The sequence below is a fragment of the Salminus brasiliensis genome, chromosome 12 (assembly GCF_030463535.1).
Source record: "Salminus brasiliensis chromosome 12, fSalBra1.hap2, whole genome shotgun sequence".
Lineage (NCBI taxonomy): Eukaryota > Metazoa > Chordata > Actinopteri > Characiformes > Bryconidae > Salminus > Salminus brasiliensis.
The window spans coordinates 9,146,687-9,164,816 of NC_132889.1; the positions used below are offsets into that span (position 1 = coordinate 9,146,687).

The following is an 18,130-nucleotide window of genomic DNA, read 5'->3' on the forward strand; positions in this document are numbered from 1 at the left end:
ATTCCGTTTGCATTAAGTCAAAACCTTTCTACACACTACATAGAAGTGTACTGCTTTACTGAAGTGTCAGTGGCTATTTTTTTTCTACGGGGTTGAATGAAATTCGAACTGTACTGTTAGGATGATGTTGTCTCAACCAGTAAACATGTATTTAAAAAAAAAAATACTAATAAAAAGTGAAATATGTATTAATAAATACGGCAATTTTAATGTGAAACGTAGTACGAAATAACAATATTGTCAATAGTGTCTCAATATCGATATCGTTTTTGATTTTGGGGGGCGGGGGTCCCACTGATTTCGGCAAATAGAAAAATGACGGGAAAAAGGGTACCTTACAATATGAAATGCCCTGCATCGACAGAATTAGTTTTGACCAAAACAAATGGCTACATTTCCCCAATACGTGCTCACCTGGGCGGCGTAAACGCCTTTGCTGCTGCCCTTAACCAACGATACAGCCACTGTTGGTCTCGCTGCGCAGCTCTCTCGGCCTTACGGAATTGAGATGCGCGCGTCCTAATAGCTGTAAGGTATATAAAGACAACACAAGAGTGAGGCGGACATTTGCTGTTTCACGGACACAGGTAGGTGGCTCTTAAAAGAGCCGTTGGGTAATTCAGGTAAACGTCAAAGCGCTCTGTTTAAGCGCGCTCTCCGCGAATACGGCGGGCCAGCTGGATGTCTTTAGGCATGATGGTGACTCTCTTGGCGTGGATAGCACACAGGTTAGTATCTTCAAATAGACCCACCAAGTATGCCTCGCTAGCCTCCTGCAGGGCCATGACGGCGGAGCTCTGGAAGCGGAGATCGGTCTTGAAATCCTGAGCGATCTCACGCACTAGCCGCTGGAAGGGTAGCTTGCGGATCAGCAGCTCCGTCGACTTCTGATAGCGGCGGATCTCCCGCAGAGCCACGGTGCCGGGCCTGTAACGGTGAGGCTTCTTTACGCCGCCGGTGGCGGGGGCGCTCTTGCGGGCAGCCTTGGTGGCGAGCTGCTTCCTCGGGGCCTTGCCACCGGTGGATTTACGGGCTGTTTGCTTGGTTCTTGCCATCGCGTTGACCTCTGCTCTCCTCAGCGGGTAAAGAAAGAGAATAAGCTGTTGCTTGCTTCACATGGCTTTTAAGCGTTCGAGCCGCTCGCCGCTCATTGGGCGTCCTAAAGGTGTCCGTTACCCATTGGGCGGCCGGCAAAACGTCGGTGACACGCTATTGGGCGTCTTCTTTTCAAAACGAAAAATACAGCCCACTAATAGTGGCGGGCTCCATAAAAAAAAAATGAAAAAAGATAATATATATTTTAGCGAATACACATATATACACACACATATATATATATATAAATAAATATAATATGTGTGTTGGACTCAGTACGTTAAATATATGAAAACAAATCACACATTGGCAATTGTTACAAAAATTGTACTACAGTAACACGGGAGGAGAATAGAAAAATAGAGGGCAGCCTGTTTATCAATAACTCCGGCCGTATGAAGCTACCATTCTTGGAAGTCACATTAAGAATATATGGTGGGTGTTTAAGGAACAGCACTTTTTTTTAAGAAAAAATGGGTGGCTCTTAAAAGAGCCTTTGTGTATGGACAAATCAACTGAGAGCGCCAATTTACTTAGTCTTAACGGTCTTCTCGGTCTTCTTGGGCAGCAGTACAGCCTGAATGTTGGGAAGCACACCACCCTGGGCGATAGTGACTCCTCCGAGCAGTTTGTTCAGCTCCTCGTCGTTACGAACAGCCAGCTGCAGGTGACGGGGAATGATACGGGTCTTCTTGTTGTCGCGGGCGGCGTTGCCAGCCAACTCGAGAATCTCAGCGGTGAGATATTCCAGGACGGCGGCCAAGTAGACGGGAGCGCCGGCGCCGACTCGCTCAGCATAGTTGCCTTTGCGCAGGAGCCTGTGCACACGGCCAACAGGGAACTGCAATCCGGCGCGGGACGAGCGAGTCTTGGCCTTGGCCCTAGCTTTACCGCCGGTTTTACCCCTTCCACTCATGATTCGCGTCAGTCGAGTTCGTTGAACGCAGCTGAAATAAACACGGCGAGCGACCGACGCCGTTGATATAGCTAAAACGCCTGCGTTCCTATTGGCTAAAAGCTAGACACACCAACAGCCAATCGCATATCCGCCGTCAGACTCTAGCGTCCTCCCACCTCTGCTCGCTTTGCAACCCGACCCCCTCCTCCTCTCGTGCTGTGTGTCTGGTTGAGCGAGAGCGAGAGAGAGAAAGAAAGAAAACGGTGTAAAGAAAGAACCCCCCCCCCCCCCCCCCCCCACACACACACACACACACACACACACACACACACTCATGCCCAGTGTTTCCTTTCCCGCTCAAATAAAACACGTACGGCCATAAAGTACTCTGATCATAGAAGGAAAGCAAAGTCAAACCCGAAAATATGTACACTATTGTAAATAGAGCTATTTTATGGGATAGTTACTGCTGTTCTTCTTCCGGCTTAACGTTTTTTGTTTGTTTTTTGATTCATTTTGCAGTAACAAGGAAAATAAAGCTGTTTGAGATGAAACTGTGGGGTGGCTCTTAAAAGAGCCGTTGTAGAGGGAAACAAGACATGAAGTTAAAGGGCGTGACTGTTTACTTCTTCTTAGGGGCAGCCTTTTTCGCCTTCGCCGCTTTGGGCTTAGCTGCTTTAGGCTTGACCGCTTTGGCTTTCTTTGGGCTCTTGGTCGCCTTTTTGGGAGGCACCGGCTTCTTGGCCTTCTTGGGGCTTTTCGCTGCCTTCTTAGCGGCCGCGACGGGCTTCTTGGCCTTCTTGGGGGATTTCTTAGCCGCAGTGGGTTTCTTGGCTGCTACCTTCTTGGGCTTCTTGGCCGCGGCTGGTTTCTTGGCGGCCGGCTTCTTAGCTTTAGGTGCCGGCTTCTTGGCGGCCGGCTTCTTCTTAGCCTCGGTCTGCTTCTTGTTAAGCTTGAAAGAGCCCGACGCGCCGGTGCCTTTGGTCTGCACCAGAGTGCCCTTGGTGACGAGGCTCTTGACGGCGAGCTTAACGCGTGAGTTGTTCTTCTCGACGTCGTAGCCGCCGGCAGCCAGGGCTTTCTTCAGGGCGGCGAGAGACACGCCGCTCCTCTCCTTGGACGCAGAGACGGCCTTGACGATGAGCTCGCCGACGCTGGGGCCGGCTTTCTTGGGGCGGGCGGCGGCCTTCTTCTTGGGGGCCTTGGCGGGCGCCGAGGCGGCTGGGGCTGGAGCGACTTCTGCCATTGTTCTGCTTTGCTGAGAGCTGGAGTGAGCACAAACTGCTGCAGCGTTCTGTGGAACCTCCGGCTGCAGCGAGGGGGGCGGCCCTTAAAAGTCACATGAGAACGTTGTGGACTCAACTCGCCCGTGCAGCCGTGCCGCAACGAAAGACTCGCACTTGTGTTTTCTCTCGGCGTTTGTCGAGCGAAATATGAGCGAAAGCCCAACCTGGCGATCGTGGAAATGCTCTATCGTCTCCGAAAGGCTCCATCGTGTGTAGAGAAGGCGGGAAGGGCAGCGAAACGACGCCGCTTTTCGCACGGCGCACACCAAAGCGTGCCGCGCTGCCGGCGTGCGGAACGGGCGACGGCGCATTTGACGTGCTAATCGGTGGAAAACGGCGTCAAAATGTGTTGCGAGCTGGGCGAGCCTTGTCCGGAGCGATAGAGGAGAGCCTCGGTGAGAGCGTGTTGGGAATCCGATGCATGGGTGCGTTGTTTTGCTCGTCGTGCGGGGCGCCCTTGAGAGGTGTGTAAAGCACAGTGTTGCCATGTGTGCGTTGTGACTCCCGCAGTATGACTCTCACCGTCGATGCGTCTTTGTCACCAGGGCTCCCACACTCGGAACGACTCTCCCCGTGACAATCGACCTTAAAACATAATGGAAAAGAATAAAGTCCTCTCTCCGACCCTTATATTAAATAAGCCCAAACTCATTCTAACCCTAATACAAAATCACCACCTTCTTCTCTCTAACCATCAAATGAAATAACCCCATCCTTCTTCCAACCATAGTACAAAATAACCCCAATCTCATTCTTACACAGATACAAAAGAACACATTCCTCCTTCTAACCCTAAAACAAAACCGTTCCAACCTTCTAACCCTAATCTAAAAAAAAATAAAAAATAAAATCCATCTACAATAACACCTCCTCTCTCTAATCCCAAGATGAAATAACCCAATTCCTTCTTATCCGTAATACAAAAAACCCTCCCTAATTCTTGCACTAATACAAAACAAATCCATTCTCATTCTAACCCTAACATGAAATAACTCTTAATAACTCTCAATCTCATTCTTACCCTAATACAAATTAATCCCATCCCTCCAGTAACACAACTCAAGTTAATTTGTTAAACTCTCACTCAGCCCATATTATGCTATGACCATTCTACTTAGTTATACATTCATCAGTGGGTCATGGCCTTGTGTATCTACTGTTGCTTGCTGTCACTGAATCATAAGGCTGACCACATGTCTGCGCTAAACATACTTTCACTGACCTACTTTTCTCATGGTAAAGCCCGAGGCCCAGCTACAAACCCATATTTACTTACTTTACCTTCATCATTTTGCCTTGCTTCCAACCTATACACCAGCACCTACTTTTGCTCACTCAAAACTCACCATAGACCTAAGACTTGGACTAACTTCATCCTTTTGTGACCCAACCAAAAAGCCCCAATACAATATAACTCCATACTCCTAACCCTAAAACAAAATCTTCCTCCTAGCCCTAATAAAAGAAATAATAAAAGAAAACCCCAACCTCAGTCTAACCCAAACACAATAACTCAATCTGCACTATAACCCTAATATAAAAAAACAATCTTATTCTATGCTTAATGAAAAAGCACGTACTCTCTCTAACCCTAATACAAATTAACTGCATCCTCACTTTAATGACAATACCAACTAACCTCAACACAAAACAACCCTATTCTCATTCTTACCCCAACAGATTTTTTTAGAACTTTAATTTGACCCATTTTAAGCTGTCTTAGTTTTACATTTATCAGTAGGCCAAGGCCTTGTGTGCATCTACTGTTGCTTGCCCTCACTGAATCATAAGGCTGACGGCTGATGTTGAAATTTAATTTTACTGAACCTTCCTTTGTATCTTTAGGCTAAGGCCCAACTCACAGCCACTTTAACTCAATCCACCTTCATCATAAACCTGAAGCCCAGCTACAAACCTATTATTTACTTACTCTACCTTCCTCAAGCCGGCCTTGCTCTCAACCACTGTATCAAAAGCCTAGCTCTAGACCTACTTTTGCTCACTCATATCTCACTCAAAGACTTTGACCAACTTTTGTAACCCAACCAAAAAGCTTGTGGAGGTCACTTATTTTCCTCTTCCCCCCCCCCCCAACAAGTCAGCCCCCAATAAGGCCTTATTACATCCACCAGACCAGCCTCTAGTTTTAAGAGGCACCTTTCATTACCAAGATCAAGTGTGTAATATTATGGATGAACCCTACACTCTTCCACACCTGTAATGCTGATCATTTCAAGCCCACTTCATATGGTTAGTATGGCACAGTATAATAGTTTGCTATTCTGCCACTTAATCCTAGTACACACTACACCAATTAAATGCCAACAAACAAGAATAAATCTATTGACTTACATATGCATACATCCTTATATAATTGAAACAATTACTTCTACACCAAAGGCTGTACTCTCTGGAAGTAACATACAGACGTAAATTGAAGGCTTACCATCTGTGACTTGGTTCTCTCGCGTAAAAACTGCTCTTTGGTGGAAAACGTGGGTGGCTCTTAAAAGAGCCGTTGGGTTTTGATTATGCCGCGAACACTGTTTACTTGGAGCTGGTGTACTTGGTCACGGCTTTTGTGCCCTCGGACACGGCGTGCTTGGCCAACTCACCGGGAAGTAGCAGACGCACAGCGGTCTGGATCTCCCTGGAGGTGATAGTAGAACGCTTGTTGTAGTGAGCCAAACGAGAAGACTCACCGGCGATACGCTCGAAGATGTCGTTCACGAACGAGTTCATGATGCCCATCGCTTTGGAGGAGATACCAGTGTCTGGGTGGACCTGCTTCAGCACCTTATACACGTAGATAGCATAGCTTTCCTTCCTGGACTTTCTGCGCTTCTTGCCTCCTTTCCCGGCCGTCTTGGTCACGGCTTTCTTAGATCCCTTCTTCGGGGCGGACTTGGCTGGCTCAGGCATTCTGCTCGTCGTCGAATAAGACTGAAGAATGAGGGGGAGGTGACAAGCTCCAACATTATTTAGACTCTAACATTCTAATTAGACGAGTTTCCGCCTCCAGAATGCCGTCAAACGACCATTGGACAACAGTTGAATGCTCGCTTCTTCTCAACCCTCCGTTCCCGTCTCTCCACCCCCTCCCTCTCTCTTGCCTCCCTACACCCGCTTCCCCCTCCCCCTCCCCCTCCCCCTCCCCTCAGCAGCATTCTCTTTGTTCGCCTACCCGCGCATTTTTACCCGCTGTGCAGACGGTACAATTATTTTTTTGCCACACCGGCGTTGACGGCGACATTCTGATTTTATTCAAACGTATAGTTCTGATTTAATCAACACACACGGGGGGGAAAGGAAGACAATATGCACGTATGTACTATTTACATATATAATGTGTATTGAAGCTTATTATACACAGAAATATAATGTTTATTCCTTCTGAAGATTAACTTCTTAACACAGAGCGGCCGGGAGTTCCATGATCATCACTGACTTATTTGCAAATAAACAAACAAATAAGGGACGCAGACGGCTCAATGTTTATAAGGTTTTTAACACGTACAGTTCTGAATTCTAAAACAACGCACACGGGGGAAAATGGAAAAAGTAAGTATATCATTAGATCACTTTTTATTCCTCATGCAGGTTAACTACTTAAGTGTCCTGGAGATATTTTCATTTTTTCAAATTTTCATTCACTTATTGACTACCGTATTTAAAACAAACAAACTAACATGAAAAACAATCTCTTTTGTTGGATCTGTGGGTGGCTCTTAAAAGAGCCGTTGTGTTTAAGATTTGTTTAAGCCGAGCGTTTAACCTCCGAAGCCGTATAGAGTGCGTCCCTGGCGCTTCAGGGCGTACACCACATCCATAGCGGTGACGGTCTTTCTTTTAGCATGCTCGGTGTACGTGACTGCGTCCCTGATCACGTTCTCCAGGAACACTTTGAGCACACCGCGGGTCTCCTCGTAGATCAGACCGGAGATACGCTTGACGCCACCACGACGAGCCAGACGACGAATAGCCGGCTTAGTGATACCCTGGATGTTATCGCGAAGCACTTTACGATGACGCTTGGCGCCTCCTTTTCCAAGGCCTTTGCCTCCCTTGCCTCTGCCAGACATTCTCTCTGCTTCTTTTCCCAGTCGACGAGAAGAGAATCAATGAAGCTGCAGCACCCGAGGCACGCCTGTTATACCGCTCTATAGGACCTAGTTGAAAACAAGAGTGACGTCACACTATATTAGCTCCGTCTCATCTTCTAGACGCTGTACAGGAAAACAAGTGTTCTGTACCTACGTGACTAGACCACTCAAACATCGCATATATATAGGCACTGAGTGGGTAGCCACACAAAATAGAGTCAACTAGCTGAATTGTCTTTTGTTTCAGTTCGCTCTGGATGTACACATGTTCACAATTCAAAGTGCTCTATTTAGATAGTTTTAATGTGGATTTCATTAACACATAAGATGGTCATGTTGTTCATGTAACATGTGGTGTATTGCAACTTGGGGGGCAATCTGATAAGCCAAACAATAATAGCATCACTTTCCAATGTATTTGCAGCATGTCTTCCTTCTACTGCTTGCAGTTTCACAGTCTGGCCACACAATGGCATCCAGGCTCCACCGAGGGGGAGAGTCCATAGATTCAGAAGTCAAGTCAAATTTATTTGTACAGTGCTTTACATAATTAGTCATTAGTAAAAGACAGAGACAAATAAATAACGTAAGACATGAAGGATCAAAGACCCCCAGTGAGCATGCCAAACTAACAAGGGAGACCCATCCTCCTCTGGTCAGAACTATTTATAAATTACTGATAAAAGTTACCAAACCATCTATACTGTTGAACTGCTCTGATCACAATCATAATATATTAACCATGGTGTAACAGGAACAAACAACGGTTGCTACATAATATTGCAACACACACTGGATCATGCCTTTCCTTCACTGTGAATCCTTTAACTCCTCATGATTCAACTTTGTAAACTTTGTAAAGTCAAGCAGGTCTGAAAGCTAGGCTGTTCAGTTATAATTAGGAGTCATAATAACTTCAGAAATAGCTAGGTCTAATGATGAAGTCATTCATAAATACATACATAAATAAATAAATAAATCCCAGTGACTTAAGCCAGCCAGGCCTTAGCTTAACATGAATTTACAGTGACTCAAAGTAGGCTCATACTCATACACACAGCCTATGACTCCTTTTCACTAAATAGAAGTGGATAGGGGCCATGTGACCTTTGACCTTTAGAAAACAGTGATCAAATGTTTATTTGCAATTACAATGATAATATCATTATTATTAATACATGTCAACAAAGGCTACAACTCTTCTTTCTGAACCACAGAATGCCCTCAAATCTCCATAAATTATAATTGGTTGGGGACACAAAAACAATGGCACTCCACTACTCCCTAAATAGTGCACTACGTGAGTGTAGAAGCCATTATTATATGCACTCTGTAGGGAGTAGTGAGCTGTTTGGGAATTGGCAAACAAACTTCAGTTAAGACGCGGACACACTAGGTTTCTGTTGGCGTTTTTTTGCGAGCGAAATTAGCTACATTCATTTGTCGTTTCGGTAACTTCCGGAAAATATATTTCGTGAACAAACACTAATTAGCCAACTACACACGCCACCCGGCTCTAAAACCCAGAAGATACGCTGCTGGTAGCTTGGTTTAAGCACGACCGTTTGTCCCTCACTTGTTCCAATTGCACACGAGTCCGTATTATCGTATTACAGCCACCTAGCCATCGCGCTACTCTCCAAGTTAAGATAAGATAGTCCTTTATTAGTCCCGCAGTGGGGAAATTCTCATGTGAAAGTTAGCTAGCTAGCCTCTCGGTTACACGAGTAGCTGGGACACAAATCACCCAAGTCAACCACGACAGTTAACATAAATAAAGCTATATACACCGTTCATACTAAACCTTGGCTGCCTCGAGTGAGTTTGTATTTATCTGGCAACTATATACGCACTGGCCTGTGTTATTGTTTGTGCTAACCGAGATAGCTAACATGCTAATCGCTAACTTTGCGTACTTTTTATTCATACTACAACTCAGCAGGCGGTACTGTTCCGTGGTCAATAGGAAATTGCACCCCATAATTAGGCCCATGTTTGTGTTTGCTGTTTATGCCAGCTAGCTGCGTTAGCCACGCTGCTAATCGCTAAACTGGCTCCAAGTGCAACTCCACACATAGATCCAGCAACGGCAGTTATACATCGATTTGCTGTGACTGGGTGTAAAACATTGCTCTCGGCACAATGGAGTTTTCGAGTAATCGAGTTTTAACGTTAACGTTATCGTACTAACGGCACCACAACAGAGCTGAGCACACGCCCATTCCACGAAGCGACGCAAACTGTAATGAAAAAAGGACGACGTTTCACATGGACATGTATGAACATTAAAAGTAGCTAACATTTCTCTTAACACCACACATACCTAGGTCAGCTGTTGACTCAATATTGATGGCTGTTCACATATGCGCCTTGGTCTCACATACAACCAAGTAAGTCCAAACACTACATCACGCTATTCTAACTATGCAACCACACACTGAGATCACAGCTCTAAATGAGCCAATACATGGCACATTTGTCAATAGGCTGAACTTGTAGTTCATCGTGGGAATTGTAGTCATTGATCTTAACACTACAATATAAAGACACTGTGTCCACAAAGACTTTTAAATAAAAAAAGAACAAACACACATCAATTGAATGGTTGAATCTATAAAACACGATCCTTCCTCTATCAACACATATTGCTCAAACACATATAACCAGTACAGGGTATGTATTTGTGTTTGTATCTGTCAGAATGAATAGGCCCTCAAAGTTTACATCAAGCATGCCATATGTTTACAAATGAGAGTTGCGTGCACGCACGCACGCAAGCACACACACACACACACACACACGCCCCACTTATATATATTTACCATTTAGATTCCCCAGGTTTATGGTATACATATTCGAATAACAGTCATATGTGCAGACAAGCACAGAGGGGGTAAAAGTTGCTTTATGCAGAGGCCTTAGAAATATGATGAATGAAGTGTGGATACCATCTGGTGGTCAGAATATGAATCTGCAGGTCCAGATTACATTTGATATAGTTTTTAGATATAGTTACATTTATTTTCAGATATATTCCTTTTGGGGTTTTTTTTATTACTTTTTGTTGTACATTTACAGGGGCTGAAATGACCTAATGTAAGCTGATTCAAACAATGAAACATACAATAACACACAGAAACATGACATGACATCTAAATAGATGTAAACATTTGAACCCTGACTAAGATCACTAAGCTATAGCTTTGGATCAATAAAGCTAAGTGAATATACTGAGAATCAGTTACACTATACCAATTTTCTGTGTTACATGGGGACAGAATCTCTACTGCGGTTTACAAACACTGACATGACCTTTGCAGTCCTTTGTCCAGTTAGTACCCACACTGTTAACACTGACACAGGCCATTAGAAAATATCTTTACCAATGTGAAGTTCAAGGCATAGGTTGTAGCAAATTAATACAACCGTGCTAAAATGTTTAAAAACAGCACTTGACTAGCCTTAATACTTGGCACATGTGTCAATAGGCAGAACTTGTAGTAAGGCATCATGGGTGTTGTAGTCCCATGTAATCTAATACACTACAAGTTAAAGACACAGTGTCCACAGAGACATTTGAAGAAAGAAAGAACAAACACGAGTATAATGAATGGTATATTTTGCCTATAAGGGAAAAGCCCCTAATGAGGCCAACTGAAGCTACACGTGTTTACCATTTGTATCCCTCAGGTTTCCGCTATACATCTTCTAATAACTGTCATATTTGCCAGATTAGACAAACGCAGAGGGAGTGAAAGTTGCTTTATACAAAGGCATATAGACATATGATGCAGTTAATGGAAGAGAAAGAAGGATGGAAAGAAACTGCGGTAAGCAAAGTAAGTGCAGAGCTCATGATGAAGTAAGGGTGAGTGGAAGCAGTTTGGCTAGACCTACCCCTTAGGCTTCTGATGGAGTTTCAGTGCTAGGCCTTAAGACTATGTAGTCACAGAACGTGAACAAAGTGTGGATACCATCTGGTGGTCAGAATATGAATCTGCAGGTCCAAGTTACATTTATTTTCAGATATAGTTACATTTATTTTCAGATATATTCCTTTTGGGGTTTTTTTATTACTTTTTGTTGTACATTTACAGGGGCTGAAATGACCTAATGTAAGCTGATTCAAACAATGAAACATACAATAACACACAGAAACATGACATGACATCTAAATAGATGTAAACATTTGAACCCTGACTAAGATCACTAAGCTATAGCTTTGGATCAATAAAGCTAAGTGAATATACTGAGAATCAGTTACACTATACCAATTTTCTGTGTTACATGGGGACAGAATCTCTACTGCGGTTTACAAACACTGACATGACCTTTGCAGTCCTTTGTCCAGTTAGTACCCACACTGTTAACACTGACACAGGCCATTAGAAAAGATCTTTACCAATGTGAAGTTCAAGGCATAGGTTGTAGCAAATTAATATAACCGTGCTAAAATGTTTAACAACAGCACTTGACTAGCCTTAATACTTGGCACATGTGTCAATAGGCAGAACTTGTAGTAAGGCATCATGGGTGTTGTAGTCCCATGTAATCTAATACACTACAAGTTAAAGACACAGTGTCCACAGAGACATTTGAAGAAAGAAAGAACAAACACGAGTATAATGAATGGTATATTTTGCCTATAAGGGAAAAGCCCCTAATGAGGCCAACTGAAGCTACACGTGTTTACCATTTGTATCCCTCAGGTTTCCGCTATACATCTTCTAATAACTGTCATATTTGCCAGATTAGACAAACGCAGAGGGAGTGAATGTTGCTTTATACAAAGGCATATAGACATATGATGCAGTTAATGGAAGAGAAAGAAGGATGGAAAGAAACTGCGGTAAGCAAAGTAAGTGCAGAGCTCATGATGAAGTCAGGGTGAGTGGAAGCAGTTTGGCTAGACCTACCCCTTAGGCTTCTGATGGAGTTTCAGTGCTAGGCCTTAAGACTATGTAGTCACAGAACGTGAATGAAGTGTGGATACCATCTGGTGGTCAGAATATGAATCTGCAGGTCCAAGTTACATTTATTTTCAGATATAGTTACATTTATTTTCAGATATATTCCTTTTGGGGTTTTTTTATTACTTTTTGTTGTACATTTACAGGGGCTGAAATGACCTAATGTAAGCTGATTCAAACAATGAAACATACAATAACACACAGAAACATGACATGACATCTAAATAGATGTAAACATTTGAACCCTGACTAAGATCACTAAGCTATAGCTTTGGATCAATAAAGCTAAGTGAATATACTGAGAATCAGTTACACTATACCAATTTTCTGTGTTACATGGGGACAGAATCTCTACTGCGGTTTACAAACACTGACATGACCTTTGCAGTCCTTTGTCCAGTTAGTACCCACACTGTTAACACTGACACAGGCCATTAGAAAAGATCTTTACCAATGTGAAGTTCAAGGCATAGGTTGTAGCAAATTAATACAACCGTGCTAAAATGTTTAAAAACAGCACTTGACTAGCCTTAATACTTGGCACATGTGTCAATAGGCAGAACTTGTAGTAAGGCATCATGGGTGTTGTAGTCCCATGTAATCTAATACACTACAAGTTAAAGACACAGTGTCCACAGAGACATTTGAAGAAAGAAAGAACAAACACGAGTATAATGAATGGTATATTTTGCCTATAAGGGAAAAGCCCCTAATGAGGCCAACTGAAGCTACACGTGTTTACCATTTGTATCCCTCAGGTTTCCGCTATACATCTTCTAATAACTGTCATATTTGCCAGATTAGACAAACGCAGAGGGAGTGAAAGTTGCTTTATACAAAGGCATATAGACATATGATGCAGTTAATGGAAGAGAAAGAAGGATGGAAAGAAACTGCGGTAAGCAAAGTAAGTGCAGAGCTCATGATGAAGTCAGGGTGAGTGGAAGCAGTTTGGCTAGACCTACCCCTTAGGCTTCTGATGGAGTTTCAGTGCTAGGCCTTAAGACTATGTAGTCACAGAACGTGAATGAAGTGTGGATACCATCTGGTGGTCAGAATATGAATCTGCAGGTCCAAGTTACATTTATTTTCAGATATATTCCTTTTGGGGGTTTTTTATTACTTTTTGTTGTACATTTACAGGGGCTGAAATGACCTAATGTAAGCTGATTCAAACAATGAAACATACAATAACACACAGAAACATGACATGACATCTAAATAGATGTAAACATTTGAACCCTGACTAAGATCACTAAGCTATAGCTTTGGATCAATAAAGCTAAGTGAATATACTGAGAATCAGTTACACTATACCAATTTTCTGTGTTACATGGGGACAGAATCTCTACTGCGGTTTACAAACACTGACATGACCTTTGCAGTCCTTTGTCCAGTTAGTACCCACACTGTTAACACTGACACAGGCCATTAGAAAAGATCTTTACCAATGTGAAGTTCAAGGCATAGGTTGTAGCAAATTAATACAACCGTGCTAAAATGTTTAAAAACAGCACTTGACTAGCCTTAATACTTGGCACATGTGTCAATAGGCAGAACTTGTAGTAAGGCATCATGGGTGTTGTAGTCCCATGTAATCTAATACACTACAAGTTAAAGACACAGTGTCCACAGAGACATTTGAAGAAAGAAAGAACAAACACGAGTATAATGAATGGTATATTTTGCCTATAAGGGAAAAGCCCCTAATGAGGCCAACTAAAGCTACACGTGTTTACCATTTGTATCCCTCAGGTTTCCGCTATACATCTTCTAATAACTGTCATATTTGCCAGATTAGACAAACGCAGAGAGAGTGAATGTTGCTTTATACAAAGGCATATAGACATGTGATGCAGTTAATGGAAGAGAAAGAAGGATGGAAAGAAACTGCGGTAAGCAAAGTAAGTGTAGAGCTCATGATGAAGTCAGGTTGAGTGGAAGCAGTTTGGCTAGACCTACCCCTTAGGCTTCTGATGGAGTTTCAGTGCTAGGCCTTAAGACTATGTAGTCACAGAACGTGAACGAAGTGTGGATACCATCTGGTGGTCAGAATATGAATCTGCAGGTCCAAATTACATTTATTTTCAGATATAGTTACATTTATTTTCAGATATATTCCTTTTGGGGTTTTTTTATTACTTTTTGTTGTACATTTACAGGGGCTGAAATGACCTAATGTAAGCTGATTCAAACAATGAAACATACAATAACACACAGAAACATGACATGACATCTAAATAGATGTAAACATTTGAACCCTGACTAAGATCACTAAGCTATAGCTTTGGATCAATAAAGCTAAGTGAATATACTGAGAATCAGTTACACTATACCAATTTTCTGTGTTACATGGGGACAGAATCTCTACTGCGGTTTACAAACACTGACATGACCTTTGCAGTCCTTTGTCCAGTTAGTACCCACACTGTTAACACTGACACAGGCCATTAGAAAAGATCTTTACCAATGTGAAGTTCAAGGCATAGGTTGTAGCAAATTAATACAACCGTGCTAAAATGTTTAAAAACAGCACTTGACTAGCCTTAATACTTGGCACATGTGTCAATAGGCAGAACTTGTAGTAAGGCATCATGGGTGTTGTAGTCCCATGTAATCTAATACACTACAAGTTAAAGACACAGTGTCCACAGAGACATTTGAAGAAAGAAAGAACAAACACGAGTATAATGAATGGTATATTTTGCCTATAAGGGAAAAGCCCCTAATGAGGCCAACTGAAGCTACACGTGTTTACCATTTGTATCCCTCAGGTTTCCGCTATACATCTTCTAATAACTGTCATATTTGCCAGATTAGACAAACGCAGAGGGAGTGAAAGTTGCTTTATACAAAGGCATATAGACATATGATGCAGTTAATGGAAGAGAAAGAAGGATGGAAAGAAACTGCGGTAAGCAAAGTAAGTGTAGAGCTCATGATGAAGTCAGGTTGAGTGGAAGCAGTTTGGCTAGACCTACCCCTTAGGCTTCTGATGGAGTTTCAGTGCTAGGCCTTAAGACTATGTAGTCACAGAACGTGAACGAAGTGTGGATACCATCTGGTGGTCAGAATATGAATCTGCAGGTCCAAATTACATTTATTTTCAGATATAGTTACATTTATTTTCAGATATATTCCTTTTGGGGTTTTTTTATTACTTTTTGTTGTACATTTACAGGGGCTGAAATGACCTAATGTAAGCTGATTCAAACAATGAAACATACAATAACACACAGAAACATGACATGACATCTAAATAGATGTAAACATTTGAACCCTGACTAAGATCACTAAGCTATAGCTTTGGATCAATAAAGCTAAGTGAATATACTGAGAATCAGTTACACTATACCAATTTTCTGTGTTACATGGGGACAGAATCTCTACTGCGGTTTACAAACACTGACATGACCTTTGCAGTCCTTTGTCCAGTTAGTACCCACACTGTTAACACTGACACAGGCCATTAGAAAAGATCTTTACCAATGTGAAGTTCAAGGCATAGGTTGTAGCAAATTAATACAACCGTGCTAAAATGTTTAAAAACAGCACTTGACTAGCCTTAATACTTGGCACATGTGTCAATAGGCAGAACTTGTAGTAAGGCATCATGGGTGTTGTAGTCCCATGTAATCTAATACACTACAAGTTAAAGACACAGTGTCCACAGAGACATTTGAAGAAAGAAAGAACAAACACGAGTATAATGAATGGTATATTTTGCCTATAAGGGAAAAGCCCCTAATGAGGCCAACTGAAGCTACACGTGTTTACCATTTGTATCCCTCAGGTTTCCGCTATACATCTTCTAATAACTGTCATATTTGCCAGATTAGACAAACGCAGAGGGAGTGAAAGTTGCTTTATACAAAGGCATATAGACATATGATGCAGTTAATGGAAGAGAAAGAAGGATGGAAAGAAACTGCGGTAAGCAAAGTAAGTGCAGAGCTCATGATGAAGTCAGGGTGAGTGGAAGCAGTTTGGCTAGACCTACCCCTTAGGCTTCTGATGGAGTTTCAGTGCTAGGCCTTAAGACTATGTAGTCACAGAACGTGAATGAAGTGTGGATACCATCTGGTGGTCAGAATATGAATCTGCAGGTCCAAGTTACATTTATTTTCAGATATATTCCTTTTGGGGGTTTTTTATTACTTTTTGTTGTACATTTACAGGGGCTGAAATGACCTAATGTAAGCTGATTCAAACAATGAAACATACAATAACACACAGAAACATGACATGACATCTAAATAGATGTAAACATTTGAACCCTGACTAAGATCACTAAGCTATAGCTTTGGATCAATAAAGCTAAGTGAATATACTGAGAATCAGTTACACTATACCAATTTTCTGTGTTACATGGGGACAGAATCTCTACTGCGGTTTACAAACACTGACATGACCTTTGCAGTCCTTTGTCCAGTTAGTACCCACACTGTTAACACTGACACAGGCCATTAGAAAATATCTTTACCAATGTGAAGTTCAAGGCATAGGTTGTAGCAAATTAATACAACCGTGCTAAAATGTTTAAAAACAGCACTTGATTAGCCTTAATACTTGGCACATGTGTCAATAGGCAGAACTTGTAGTAAGGCATCATGGGTGTTGTAGTCCCATGTAATCTAATACACTACAAGTTAAAGACACAGTGTCCACAGAGACATTTGAAGAAAGAAAGAACAAACACGAGTATAATGAATGGTATATTTTGCCTATAAGGGAAAAGCCCCTAATGAGGCCAACTGAAGCTACACGTGTTTACCATTTGTATCCCTCAGGTTTCCGCTATACATCTTCTAATAACTGTCATATTTGCCAGATTAGACAAACGCAGAGGGAGTGAAAGTTGCTTTATACAAAGGCATATAGACATATGATGCAGTTAATGGAAGAGAAAGAAGGATGGAAAGAAACTGCGGTAAGCAAAGTAAGTACAGAGCTCATGATGAAGTCAGGGTGAGTGGAAGCAGTTTGGCTAGACCTACCCCTTAGGCTTCTGATGGAGTTTCAGTGCTAGGCCTTAAGACTATGTAGTCACAGAACGTGAATGAAGTGTGGATACCATCTGGTGGTCAGAATATGAATCTGCAGGTCCAAGTTACATTTATTTTCAGATATATTCCTTTTGGGGGTTTTTTATTACTTTTTGTTGTACATTTACAGGGGCTGAAATGACCTAATGTAAGCTGATTCAAACAATGAAACATACAATAACACACAGAAACATGACATGACATCTAAATAGATGTAAACATTTGAACCCTGACTAAGATCACTAAGCTATAGCTTTGGATCAATAAAGCTAAGTGAATATACTGAGAATCAGTTACACTATACCAATTTTCTGTGTTACATGGGGACAGAATCTCTACTGCGGTTTACAAACACTGACATGACCTTTGCAGTCCTTTGTCCAGTTAGTACCCACACTGTTAACACTGACACAGGCCATTAGAAAAGATCTTTACCAATGTGAAGTTCAAGGCATAGGTTGTAGCAAATTAATACAACCGTGCTAAAATGTTTAAAAACAGCACTTGACTAGCCTTAATACTTGGCACATGTGTCAATAGGCAGAACTTGTAGTAAGGCATCATGGGTGTTGTAGTCCCATGTAATCTAATACACCACAAGTTAAAGACACAGTGTCCACAGAGACATTTGAAGAAAGAAAGAACAAACACGAGTATAATGAATGGTATATTTTGCCTATAAGGGAAAAGCCCCTAATGAGGCCAACTAAAGCTACACGTGTTTACCATTTGT

At 42.2% G+C, this 18,130-nt stretch overlaps 5 protein-coding genes across 5 annotated transcripts in view; all 5 read right to left on the bottom strand.

The window, feature by feature from the left end:
- Positions 1-644: 644 nt before the first annotated feature.
- LOC140574261 (histone H3) lies at positions 645-1,064 on the bottom strand. The gene has a single exon (XM_072694041.1). The coding sequence runs from the start codon at positions 1,053-1,055 to the stop codon at positions 645-647; it is 411 nt and encodes a 136-aa protein (XP_072550142.1). The 5' UTR covers positions 1,056-1,064.
- Positions 1,065-1,624: 560 nt separating this feature from the next.
- The window catches only part of LOC140574154 (uncharacterized), a 36,026-nt gene continuing 19,520 nt past the window's right edge, over positions 1,625-18,130 (bottom strand). Inside the window, exon 2 of the mRNA XM_072693885.1 lies at positions 1,625-2,042. Coding sequence (XP_072549986.1) covers positions 1,625-2,042 — 418 coding nt within the window. The remainder of the gene's footprint in view (positions 2,043-18,130) is intronic.
- On the bottom strand, positions 2,616-3,239 carry LOC140573689 (histone H1-like). The gene has a single exon (XM_072693193.1). It carries the CDS (start codon positions 3,237-3,239, stop codon positions 2,616-2,618), a length of 624 nt encoding a protein of 207 aa, XP_072549294.1.
- On the bottom strand, positions 5,827-6,201 carry LOC140574327 (histone H2B). Its single transcript, XM_072694117.1, has one exon. It carries the CDS (start codon positions 6,199-6,201, stop codon positions 5,827-5,829), a length of 375 nt encoding a protein of 124 aa, XP_072550218.1.
- On the bottom strand, positions 7,050-7,361 carry LOC140574408 (histone H4). Its single transcript, XM_072694231.1, has one exon. It carries the CDS (start codon positions 7,359-7,361, stop codon positions 7,050-7,052), a length of 312 nt encoding a protein of 103 aa, XP_072550332.1.